This window comes from Pangasianodon hypophthalmus, chromosome 18 (assembly GCF_027358585.1).
Source record: "Pangasianodon hypophthalmus isolate fPanHyp1 chromosome 18, fPanHyp1.pri, whole genome shotgun sequence".
Classification (NCBI taxonomy): Eukaryota; Metazoa; Chordata; class Actinopteri; order Siluriformes; family Pangasiidae; genus Pangasianodon; species Pangasianodon hypophthalmus.
This window is the reverse complement of record NC_069727.1, coordinates 4673929-4687679: the sequence shown is the minus strand read 5'-3', so window position 1 is coordinate 4687679 and position 13751 is coordinate 4673929. Positions and strand designations below refer to the sequence as shown.

General features: G+C 40.1%; 1 protein-coding gene across 4 annotated transcripts in view; it reads right to left on the bottom strand.

Moving 5' to 3' along the window:
- plxna4 (plexin A4) overlaps window positions 1-13751 on the bottom strand; it is a 314198-nt gene that overhangs the window by 72544 nt on the left and 227903 nt on the right. For all 4 annotated transcript variants that reach the window (XM_034313188.2, XM_053241745.1, XM_053241744.1 and 1 more), the window contains exons 8-11: window positions 13122-13221; window positions 12921-13035; window positions 1769-1969; window positions 913-1009 (exon numbers count right to left, since the gene is read on the bottom strand). In XM_034313188.2, the coding sequence (XP_034169079.2) occupies window positions 913-1009; window positions 1769-1969; window positions 12921-13035; window positions 13122-13221 (513 nt within the window). The remainder of the gene's footprint in view (window positions 1-912; window positions 1010-1768; window positions 1970-12920; window positions 13036-13121; window positions 13222-13751) is intronic.

Here is a 13751-nt window from a genome sequence, read left to right as displayed (position 1 = left end):
TGTTTACGATGTGGAATATTTTTGGCTGCCATTTTTAAAACAAAGCACTTCCTGTAACTGCAGCCGTCTCTGCCGCTTGAAACATTCCACATTATATGTGTCACATGGCAGAGACGGCTGCAGTTGCAGGAAGTGCTTTATATATTACAATTATTTATTACAATACAGATAAAAAGTACAATGTATTGTTCCTTAATAAAAAAAAACAGTTAGTGTTGGTACTTGCTGTGGTATAAAAGGAATAAAAAGTAATCCACTTCAGAGTGGTAACAGTTCAGACTGGTAACTCTCAGTTAATAAGACAAAAAACGCAGTTTGTGTGTTTTTTTTCCCCTGATATATTTTTAATTCTGTTTATAGAATATGTGCAGAATTAGTAGAATTACTACCTAGAAGTAGTACTTTTGTTTTTAGGTTTTTTTTTTTTTTTTTTTTTTCCAGATGCTGGTACCATCTGGACTTGATGCCCCACAGTTCTTTCCTTTAGGTAGGCTGCCACAACCAATCAACTCACGGTTAAGTCTTATTGTAAAGAGGGATAGAGTTGGCGGCTGGAAACGAACACATGTGCTTCAGTGACTCTCAAGGAGCACAGGGTCTTATTCTCTCCCACTCTCAGTCTCTTGGTCTCCATCTCTCTCTCTCTCTCTCTCTCTCTCTCTCGACTGCCATGTGTGACAGCTGGCTAAGGATCAGCTGTCTTAAACTGTCGAGCCCTAGAAGGTCAACTAACAGGTGGGCACACACTGCACCTTCTCCTCAGAGATGCACCCACACACACACACCCACACACTCACACAAACACACAGTGTACAGATACAGTGGAAGTGAAGAGTTTGGAAGGGGAAAAAAGAGAAATGGAATATTGACGTTTATGTCGCCTGTTGTCATGGAGATGGATATAGGGCTCACCTTTGTTTTGGGCCGGGTTATCGATGCTAAAATCTCCATTCCAGATGACCGTCAGCTCCACAGCGAGGCTACTCATCTCCATCCCCTCATACGAGTACTGAAACAGAGATGGACAGATAGAGAGAGTGAGAGAGGGCACTTTGAGTAATTGTATTCAGATGGAAAAAGCTTTTATCATTTTTGCCAACAGAGTCAAAAAGAGAACAAGCAGGAAAGAGAAGGACTCTTCAAAAACGAAGAACGAGAACAAGAATGTCCTAGACCTCCTAACCTCTCTGCTCTCAGAGTAACATGTTCTCGACTCTCGACTTTTCGTTGAAGGCCTTCATTAGTGCTCCCTTTACAGCAAACTCCAAACAATACCTTATAAATACTCATTACATGGCTTATTCATGCTCTAACACAGGTTTTATAAATGGCTATGTAAACCTAATTAAATAAATGATGCACTTATGCACGTCTGAAAGTTATAACGCTGCTTGTATGTGGTTTATAATTCTATACAAAGGGTTCGACACAAACATTGCAGCACCAATGCATGATTAGAATATCCGTTAATAATGGCTTATGAACACGTTATAAGGTGAGGGCAATATTAAAACTACATTATATGCATTATACATTATAAAAGTCATGCAATAACAAAGACATACTAGATAAAACTTCCAATGTCAACTCAGGACCACTGACATAAGACATTCATAAACCCTCCAATGAGTTATGCAGTGCTTATGAATGTGTTATGTAGCTCTTCTTTAACTCTTATCATTGCAGGACTTTAATAGCACAGACATAAAAATGTGCACACTTTTACCCTATATTACATACATGTCTTTAGACACACTCATACACTCACTGAGGTGTTCTGGCACTGCACGCTGGAGCTGTTGAAGCGGAGGGCGGGGACTCTTTGCTCCACCCCCTGGATGGTGAGCACACACTCGTAGCCACGCTGGCCCGATTGCGGCTGGGGCAAGTTCTTGGCACGCAGGGTGATGGGTTTCACCACGTTCACTGGCACCAGGATCCGATCAGCAGGAAGCAGTTGGGGACATTCCTGTAGGAGGATGAATGTTCACTGGATCAGGAATTGAGCCACATAATATACAGTATAGTATTTTGTAATAAGTACACAATAAAATATCTGCTCAGCAGACCCATCACCATCCAATCAGGTGTCTCTACATGCTTGTCAATCATGTTAATCATTCTAGTTCAGAAAACTCTGCCTCTCGTACTAACATTCAGGTGTTCTAATGTGAGCAGATTTTTTGGGTTTGGCACAAAAAAAGAAAGGCTGTATTTATTTTGAATAGCTTCAGTGAGCACTGCCTGAGCAGAAACATCCAGAAAGGTCCATGAGCATCCATTGTTGGGTCAGTTGTTTATATGCCTGCCTTAAACTGGCCCATAAAAACATGTTTCTATTGGCAGATTTTCGGTTGATCCTAATCTGCCTTGATAGATGTAGCTCCTGAATATATGCATGTTTAAAATTTTTTATTCATTTTGGCAGCTGATGTCACCACAACAGCTGTCTTTTCATTTTCATTCTCTACTCACTGACATGTTCAGCTCTTTACTTTGCAGACTGCACACACTGTCACGTTGTATATAGTCATCTTTATTGGTCTTTGGATATCTCTCTCTCTATACACACACATCTATACTGTTATTTCAATTAATTTAATTTTATCCCCCTCTCCCCCAATTCACTACTGTGTTTCAAGTTAGTCTATGTTAATTTGCCAGATGTCAAATCACTGACTGCACCTTTAAAGCTGATATCCTGACTGCACCTTTAAAGCTGAAATCTGACAACATAGCCATTTTATACAAAACTATATAAAACTCCTTAAACTCACCAAAAAGTCCTAAAAACGAAACTCATTCAGGTGTAAAGTCATTTTCTAAAATTTTTACCTCTGATCCTTTCTGCACTGAGTATTATTATTATTATTATTATTATTATTATTATTATTATAATGTAACACTACAGAAAGAGAGTGTGTGTGGCCTTTTCCTTCCTGTCCACACACATGCACTTGCTTTATTAGGTTTTATTAGAAAGGCAGACTGGTTTGCATATAAAAAAAAAGCTTAACAATGGTTTTAAAAAAGCAATTATAGATCACGTAAAAGACGACGCAGCAAAGGATGAGAATAAGGATGGCTGTTTATGTGTTAAGCTTGACCATTTCTATCACCACACTGAAAATGGAAGTTTTATCTTAAACAGCTTTACTGAGAAAGGTACTGGATGTAGCTTTAAGAAACTTCTCGTGAAGGAGGAATACAGACTTCGCGAATTGAGCAGAAACAGGAACCTTGCTGATAACCTCTCTCTCTCTCTCTCACACACACACACACACACACACACATACACAAACACACAGAGAGTCACAGAAATCCATAATGAGCAGGATAAACACGGTGAGTCACCCAAGCATACAAAATCAGTCTCATCATCTTTCATTGTGACAAGCGCTCTGAGAGTCAGAGTTTTAGATTTCACTCACATCTTGTCGGCTTTTTTAATCACATATCTTATATCTCACACACACACACACACATGAATGACCACCCCATTAGCATCAATCTCTAACTACAGAGGACCATGACATGCTGTAGTCATAATTATTCCACAACACTGCTGAATTCTCATTTCTGATTCGTCAGAAGGCGTTGATTAATTCACATGTTTATATTAATGCACTCGTTCTAATACGTTATCGTTTCTATAGTAACGACTCATTTACAGGGACTTGTATGATGGCACAAAATATAAGAGACATAATAAACCAAAAATCCATAAACATTACACTTTTTACATTTTTTAAAAAAAAATTTAATGCATGAATGTTACACTTTTTTTTTCCCTTTTTACTTTTTTTTTTCATTACACTCTCCTTCCTTCACCAGGACAGCTCCACTTAACCCTGTTTCAAGTGATATTTAGAGATACGTCATGCATTATAACATGCCCTTGATCTATTCACCTCAAGTACTTCATACAAGTGGTCTCTTTATGCTTAGGAAGTGCGATATAACAGGAAGTGGATTTATAAAAGCCTTGGCAGCAAGAACAATCTCCTTCTGACTATATGATACCAACTCGCCTTTTAGCTGACTTGCTAAGAGCTAGCTAGTAACAACGTTATGTCCGCTGTCATAATCATATTTGACTACATAGAAACCCAGTGTGAATGTAGCAAATCAAATGACATTTTTGTTATTGCTGTTTTTAAGAGATTACATCAGACGTCGCAGTGCCTTCTGGGTAAATCCTGCTCCTGAAAGCTACACTTACACTATATCCACCCTTGAAGGACTTAACACTAAAGCTATTATGTTTTTAATATCTTATAGTATTAGTGCATCTATTTTCTAATCACATTCTGGTCATGAGTCAGCTTAACTTATTTATTTATTCATTTATTTTCATAATGATGGCGTAATTGCATTCATTCATGCCACCGCTTCTTTACTGTATCTTCACTAATGTCCTCAGATTGTCCTCAGTCTTGCAACACTCTTGTCTTTGAGCTCCAACATTATTTTTATTGACACTTGGAGATCCATTCTTGACATTTGGAGTCAATTATTATATTAAAGGGCAATTAACTTTGCACACATTTCTTAAATCATGTGACGCAGATATCCCCAGCATCCATTTTAACTTCATACAGACCTGTATAAACTAATCTCTTTAAAGATGTAGACATCTTATCTTTTGCTGCCTTCCTATGCATGTAAATGGCACATTTTCCCACTTACAAAGCCATAATTACAGTCTCTTAGCATTAACTAGTTAGCTAGCCTTGTCTATTTTAGTCTAGTTATCTTTCTAACAGTTGCAGATGTAAGCCAGTGTACATATATTGTCTATTAGTGACTATGCTACTAAAAGAAAAATGAAACCTTTTTTTGCGATGCATCGCTAATATCAAAGTTATTTTAGAAGCTTGGATTGCAGGAATGATGTCATTCCTGTCTAACGGTTAGCTTGGAAAGTTGTATTTGTGATAATTCTCTAATAAACCAGCATGGGTTCTGTTATTGGTGTGAAAATACTTGAAACGGTTTCTCCATGCGGGATTACATCAGGGTTAATAGTTTCACTGTCTAATTAATAGGGAATTTTGGCTACATCTTCAGCTGGCTCATTTTTTGGGAATACCAGACACCTCATAGGTGTACCTCACTTTAGAACCTGGCAATGCTAGCATCTAATCCTCTCCAAGGATCTCTGCTGGACTCTTCCCATGCGGCACAGGTGCCATTATTTATGCCAACCCTCGATTCTCCAAGCCCATCACCCACTATTATGTCTACGAGCTTTTCCAGGTATTTATCTGTAGCTGTCAGGATTCCCGGTTCTTTGACTCGTGGATGCTTTGAGCAGAATTAGTATGACGGTGTGAACACGATGATTTTCTCCGTTTCTGACAGGCGCGGTTTTGCTTTCCATTTGCTGCTCTAGTCGGCACGTCTGCAATTACAGCGGGTGTGTGAGATGCTTCTCAGGCTTGTGAGACAGTTCAGAAGTGTATCATAGGTGCCACTTCATCGTGCTCTGAATATAGGGCATCGTGTCATCCTAGTGCTCTTGGCTTACGGTGATAAGAGGCTTATGATCGGTGTGGATTTCAGTGAGTGCTAAACCTGAGGTGTGAAACTTTATTTGGATCCAAACACCTGAATTTAGCGCTCTGTTATTTCAATTATACATAACACAGAGCTGTAAAGTGAGGCTCATTGGGGTGTTTTGTTGGCACCATCCAACAGTAAGCTCTCCTTTCTGACAGAACTCCTTTTCTTCTCTCTCTCATATTTTTATGCCTCTGCCACTAGGTGGTGGAGGAATTATGTTTTCAGCTTGTCTGTCTGTACATCTGTGCATCCGTCCAAGACAATCGGTAGCAAGCGATATATCAGAGAACAAGTTGTTGAATGTTTGTAGGATTTATATGGAGTTATTATTGCAACTAACAGATGAACTGATTAGATTTTTTAATTGATTGAAACAAAGTCACTGCAATGTTAAATGTCTGTAAGGATTAGACTTGCTGGTGACCTGAGGGATCAGCGTCGACGCTATAGCCGTTGAGTCCTAAAATTTTTCTTCCACTTACTGGTTGCTGTTTTTCTGCAAATTATGATTGATTTGTCAACATGCATACTATTTGTTTTCTCTTTTCTATCCCCTTTCTTAACTTTTTTTTTTTTAAATTTCTAATTTTATTTAATGTTATTTTTAAATTTTCCTTTTCCTTTACAATTTTTTTCACTTAGTTTCATTCCTTTTTTCCTCTCCCACCCTCTTTTCTAAGTGGCTTTAATAGCAATAAATAAATAAATAAATAAATAAACAACAGTAACTTTATATATTGCTAACTAAGTCCTTACTGTCCTCCAAAAATGGGGGTGGAGTCTAGTCCTTTCTGAACTGTTATTAGTTATGTGTGTGTTTTTTTTTTTTTTTTGCATAATTAAATCCTAATACATTAGTTTTTATTAGTACTAGTTGTTATTAATTATTAACAGAGGTGATTATGTTTTTTTTCCTGACACATTCTTTTGTATGTCACACATAAATTCCACATAAACACATAAAAACCTGTGTAATCGTTGTTGACTTGGTGAAGTTTTCTGTAATGAAATGTTTGGTAAATTTATGGAAGGAGTCTCCAGTGTCAACTTGACTGTGCTGTGTATTTGAGTATTTTGGCCAGTTTTGTCAGCAAGATTAGATTTTTTTTTCGTCTTTTTATGTGACTGTTGGATTTCATCATACAAACTTGAAAGCAAACTTTAGTCTTGGCTTTTCCGAAGTACTTACATGTAATCAGACAAAAAGGCAACACGTCTCGTGACCATGTGATCATGTATCATGTGAACCTCCCAAAAATTCCCAGAAGCAATCAAACTGGATTGTGTAAACTTAATCTTTTCCCTGTTGAAAACTTTGTTGAACTTTGACATGAAAGTTACATGAAAGTAGCTCAGGTGGCCAATCGCATTTTAACTGAGGCCACGCCCCCTCCCCCTTCCCCCATTCCCTCCCAGAACTGCTCCTGAAAAACAGGTTAAAAAATTCATTTATTTGTCTTACTCTTACTCTTTTGGTTTAAACAACCATTGCGGTGTTAAATCTTTTATTCAGTTACAATCTGCATACTCAATCAATTGTGGAAGCCCCAGGGATTTCTAGCACTTAAACATTATCGCAATTATGTGTCCCCACGCTCATATACAGTACACACGCATAGACACGTTCTTCTTCTGCACACACAAATAGCTCCCATTAAAATTCATAAACTGACATTAAAACATGCAAAACACACAAACACACTCACCCACACATATAATTGTTGTTCTAAAATGCTTGCGCTCGCACAGACACGCACAAACACTGCATTCTTCACCCCTCGCCCCTTATCCAATTCAGCGCCCACGTGAGCAGGCAGATTTAAAACTGCAGATGGAAATAAACACACTGCTTTCCCTAGCATTGTCCTGTGATTTAGCCCCAATTCTGAACTTTAAATCCCCAATCATAGTTGTACCAACCCCCTAAGGAAACCCCTAGATCAAAAACACGGCTAATTGATGTTAGCTAACAGTATGTTTTAGAGAAAAGTACCCCTATATAACTATAACGCTACGTCTGTCTAGTGTGTCTCCTGAGCTCAAACAAACACACTCTCATATAATCAGTCATTTCTGAACTTACGGCCATATTACACTGACATAATGTGTATGTGTTTATTGCTGTCATCACCATGCCAACCACGCCATCTCCTCACTTTTCCCTCTCCTCTTTGGGAATAGGAGTCTCTTGTTTCCTGTCTACCATCCTTCAGATTTGCAGGTTTATGTATCCAAGTGATTGACACCAACCTGGAAGCCTTTAATGCTGAGTCTCCAGTTATTAAGTCTTTTGAGGCAGTGATAGGAGAAATAGGAGTGGGCTCTGAAGAATTATGGACAGAATATAATAAAGAAAGAAGGACGTAATATCAATGTAACTGTACAACCAAAAGTAATGAACAAATGATGCTTTTCCATCAGACATAGGGGTATGATAGCAAACCCATTATCTCACTGCTCTAAATTTGGCTAAACTCTTTCCAGGGTACCAAGAGCACCAAGCAGGGATTCCAAACCTATGGGTGGAGCTCGAAACAGTCACTCGATTCAGACAACCACTATTTAAAAAAAGCCAGTTAGAATTTTCTACCAGACAATGAGGTGAGGCACAGCAATCTTCTGTATTCTTATATAATTCCCAGGAAAAAACTGGGAAGTTCTGTTTTGTCAGATAAAACCACATCCTGAGTAAAGGGTAAATCAATCCAGCGGGATCCCCGGTATTAACAGTATAGAATTTGTCCTACTTTCAAAGGTACCATTATGTAATGGGAAATGGTCACAGATACATAAACAGAGTACTGAGAGTTCTGGTATACCTTACTATACAGTCACAGGCTACGCAGCAAAATCCCCAGTGCTGAATTAACACACAGAGTGTTGATTTAACACTTTCGGGGGTTCCTTTATGTCCAATTGGACGTATATAAACACTGTAGGGTGTTAATTCAACACTCTGGATGTTAATCCAACACTGGGGATTTTGCTGTGCATTTGCCTCATCGTCGGGATATCACAAGTTTGAATCCTGACAATGCCATAGACATTTGTGGCCAGGACTCCAGGAGAGCAAAACTGGCCATGCTTTGTGGGCAGCAGGGAAGGTGTTACTCTCTCCCATACCAATCAGAGCGACACTAGTCAATCGTGTGATAGGAAAGTGCTAGCTAGTGGGTGGGAATTGGCAAATGACCAAATTGGGAGGAAATGGGTTTTAAAAAAGGGTTAAATGTTGCAACCTAAAGGGGTTTTCATGTTGTTCCTTTTGGGGGAAGCCTTAAAGATTCTAATTCGAGACCATTAAACATTTGGTTCCCTTGTGGAACCATCGCTGTCTGGTAGAAAAGAGCTAAAATTGTAGAAGGTTTCCTTTCATCATGAACTGCATGACTATTTGTATTAAGGCAAGGTAATTAGATGTTTTACATTCAAAATTATACGACTACTTTACAAGACCTATTACTAGACAATGAAGAAAATGGATCTAGGGGTTCAAGCACTGATGGGTCGAAGCACTGAGCACTGACGGGGCCAAGCATTTTACATTTACATACATTTATGGCATTTAGCAGGTGCCCTTATACAGAGCAACTTACAGAAGCATATCCACTTGTCCACAGTTTAGCTTTCATTTAATCACAGTAGGGCCATGGAAATCCCATTTCAAGGCTGCTGCTCTCTAATAGAAGACAGCAGGAACAGGTTGTAACACTCCAGAAAAAAAAAATCTAAGGGTGCCTTGCTTCAGGGCAATGGCTTTAGTCACAAAAGATCTCACAGGAACACAACAACAAGGCCAGAGTTGAGTCACCAGTTACGGGCAAGCACAAACCAAGAGGAATTAACCCTGTCTCGATCCAGTATCAGACCACAGCATGATGCAGTCCATGTGGAGACACTTCTACACACACTCCCCTATCAGAACCACTCCCTAGAGGCACTAAGAGAAGCTCAGAGTATGTTCAGCCAAGCCAGAATTGATTATCACCACCCTGGAGCGAAAGACATTCGAGAACCTTACTGGAATCCCAATGAATAAGTAAATCAAAGATAATATTGCGATGCACATCGAGAAGGTCCATGTCTTGACACTTTTGGTTCCACTGTCTGACAATGATATATTGAAAATCTGACACATGCTCAAGGCTGCTCATAAACGGGAGAAAGATGATACATGATTAAAAAAAATGAAATGATGATTTAATGATGACATTTCGGAGAAAAAAGAGGGAGGGGGATTGTGTATGTTTGCACTGTAGGTCTTCATTGAGAGAGGAGGTGCATCGTCGTTTGCTTGTAAACAGGAGGAAAGGTGGAATGATTCAGACTGTAATCATTGCACATGTTTACTGTGGTGCGGGAGGAGCACGGACGATGGTGAAATCAATTTTATTCGGTAAAGACTGACAGCAAGAGGTGTGAGAAGGAGGCAGAAAGAAAAAGGCAAAGAGAGAGCGAGGGCGGGAAAAGCCTTGGCACACTGAGTGGATCTGGCACAGATGGGCAGATCCATAATTAGAGCGTGATCGTGTGTGTGTACGTGTGTGAGAGATGGCTGTGTCTGATCCAGACAGTAGAGGAATGACTCATTTTGTCTCTCTAGCTCTAGTGGGTGACTACCAGTCCCGCTTTGCAAGCTTCTGATCCTTTCAAATCATCCATCCTGCCTTCTTTCCCTCCCTCCTGTGCTTTTACATTTCACTCTCCTCAATGCTGCAATCACATCATCTATCCTCTGCTGTTTTTTTTCTATATTTGACCCATCCTTCTTCCTGTACTCCCCCAAACATACAGTAGCTCTCTGCTCAATCACCTCTAACAATTGCTGCATGGAAAATAAAGCCGAGCAGATGAAAATAGAGGGAAGACAGTTATGTCTTTCAGAAATCAGCCTTCCACAACACTATCTCTTCAATCACATATACCTCCTGCCAATAAAGCCTGCAAATTAACGTCTTAATAAGACTTGAAGCAGTCTGGATGATCGATTTGCCCTCCCTGTTTTCCTTCTCACTCTCCCTCCCTGCAAGCTCAGATCTCACATCTCTCTTCTTTTTTGGGATTTTTTTCCCCCAGTGTTCTCCCCAATTTGATCATTTGCCAATTCCCAACCACTAGCTATCCTATCACATGACAACTACAAACCAGGAAGGGTGAAAGCTAGCACGTGCTTCCTCCAAGACATGCGAAACCAGACACTTTTGAAGTGCTGCTCATGCAACGTCACAGGGTGTCTGAATACACTCGAAAAAAAAGGGCCACCATCTGCCCGCTATTGCATACATGTGCTCACGATTGGTTAGTGTCACTCTAATTGACAGGGGAGAGAGTAACAGCATCCATCTCACCCAGAGAGCCTGGCCAATTTTGATCTCTTGGACTCCTGGCCATGGATGGGTGTGGCATTGTTTGAGATTTAAACTTGTGTTGATAAGGCGAACACTTTTCTGTTGACCGAACACTTCAAACCTTCTTCCAGTCACAGCTCGTGTGGCACGTGAAATCTGCAGTGCTGCTATTGGTATGGGAGAGAAGTAGCAGGGGCAGCATGTCGCTCTCTTTCTCTCAGAATAAAAGCAGGCTGGGTGTCTGGCCAAAACAGATGTGTTATTTAGTCACGGCATGTTCTGCCAGAGGCTAGCTGAGGACAACAACAAGTGCCAACGCCAACGCCAACTGACATGACTCAACATGGCCGTATTAACCCGGTGAGAATGGGAACACCAGCAACACTAGAGCACTTTAGGTTTAAACAAAACAGTGCACCAAACTCTCTGCATGACAAAATTCTCACTAATCCAGCGAGCTAACAGAGTACAAAGAAAGAAAGAATGGCAGGAGCAGCTTAAGAGAAATGGGTGGAAAGAAATCTAGAAGATCCTCTTAATGAAAGTTCTAATTTTGTTCATTATCTCCCACCTTCCTAAGGTACGACCAAGCACTTTAAATTCTAGTAAATGGGAAGACATACAGTATGTGAAGACTTTGATGATGAGTTGTATATTTAAATGCAAAGTATGACTTTGTTTGAGCACAGTCAGCATGGACGAGTGCTGATACATTTGGCTTAGCCCCCCATCTGTGTGTACGTGCCGCAGCATCGAGAAAATAAGACTCTGACTGTGTGTGTGTTCAGGAAAAAAGGCTCCTGACTTCATCAGCCATTCAAAAACCACAAATGGATTATCCCTCTGATCATTTTCAATATAAATCCCTTAATTGGAATAAAGCACAGAACTTCGTACGCAGAAGGTCAGCGAGAAGGGCCATCTCATTTATATGAGCAACGTTGACTCATCATTGTCTTCAACACAAATTTCTGAGGTAAACACCCAAACTCATTAAACTGAAAGCAGCGACTGAATGCAACGAGAATCCGACCCCCTCCCTGACCTCCCCAGTATCGCAGATTAATGAAATCCAAAGTAAAACTCATTAGCTCGTTGAAACACCTACCCTAAAACAGCAGTCAAACAAAAGCATGTGGGGGAAATGTCATTAATATGTGCTAATGTCCAATCCCTGCTGTTGTAAGCCAGTTGTTAGGACCACAGAAAGAAATCCAAATATTAGCTTGGTCAATATTGACTACGTGGGCTGGTCAATAATTAGAAATGCAAATGCGAGCAACCATAGATGAAAGATGTTAATAAATGCTAAGCGTTAGAGATCAAACATATGCATCTGGCTGAAACATGCAACCCCAGGGGGTGGACTAAAGCTTTACATAGCATTATGCATGCCCGTATGATTGGAGGAAGAACAACAGGAAATAGTTCATATAATCTGGACGAGCTGTAGTGAAATAGGCACAAAGCTCTGAGTTTCAACTCAGATTCTCCCTTTCACACTCCAACTGCTCATGTGCCTCTTTAAAAGCAGTTGTGAGCATGTGGCTAAGCCATGAAACTCTGAATGTAAACTGTCTTTTAATTAATCTGACAAGTTTTGGGCAGGTGCTTCTCCACGTGAGCAGGGTGCCAATAATATCGATATGTCAGCTGCAGTGAGAGACTGTCAGAGACTGTGATCTTGTCAGATCGGCAGAAACCAGAGAACCGTGAGGCAATCCACACGAACTTGGGGAGAACAGGTTAAACTCCACATAGACAGTAACCCTAGAGCTATGAGGCAGCAACACTACCCCCTGCACCAACTGTCCAGCCCTCCATACATAAATATGAGAGTTTAATGAAAATCAAGGCCAACTCAGAACTCATTGCTGGTCTCAAAGGAGCAGCCAGGCAAAACGTTATTTAAGTGTTTATTACTGATACTGTACAGCTTTTCTGGAGTTTAAACATCATTAACGGGACAACATCAGTGAGAAGTAGAAGTGAGAAGTCATGGCTCACCTCAGGCTGCTTGACCCGTCCCTCTTGGAAAGAGCAGCTGCGTGGGTCATGGGTGCAGATGTGACGGTACTTGCACCAGTGACACTGGTATGGGCTTCCAACACAAGAAAGACACCTGAGGAAAAAATAGGCAGTGAGTAAAAGAGGTTTGGATTACCTGAGATCAGTGCTGGTAAAACAGCCCAATAAAAAGATACATACGATTTATGGACACTGCAATTGTAGAAGACGAAGCTTGTGTTGGCAAAAGCTAGTCCTGTTTCTTTAGACTTGAGGTAGAGTTGCACAATCTGATGGTCACCTGGAAAGCAAAGGAACATGTTAGAAAATTATGGCATTTCATTTAAAAGTAGGCCACAGTAGTGTGGACAAAAATGATAATCTAGCTGTATAATTGCTCATTTCAGAGATGGGGATATTAGTCTTAAACTTGCACCTTGAGTTTTGCACTCTAATTACCTTGAATGCGTCCTAAAATGCCAGGTGACACTACCCACCCTTCATAAATGACTGTGTTCCATCATCATTGACCTTTCTTGTCTTTCTTATTTAGATACAAAGAGATCAAGTAAAATGATTCGTCCCGTTAAACTGATCAGATTAGAAACACTCTTCTAAAAGAATGCTAACATTCTGTAGAGTACTTGTATAAAAACTTTTTCACAGATAACACTTTCACATTCTGGGCTGGACTCAGACTCTACAGCTTGGGACTCTACACTCAAGTATGACTACCACTTGGGATGCTGCATTTAACTCTGATTCTACAGACCGGATATCTGGATTTGACCTAGACTATACAACTTGAGACTCTGGACACAACTAGCTCTC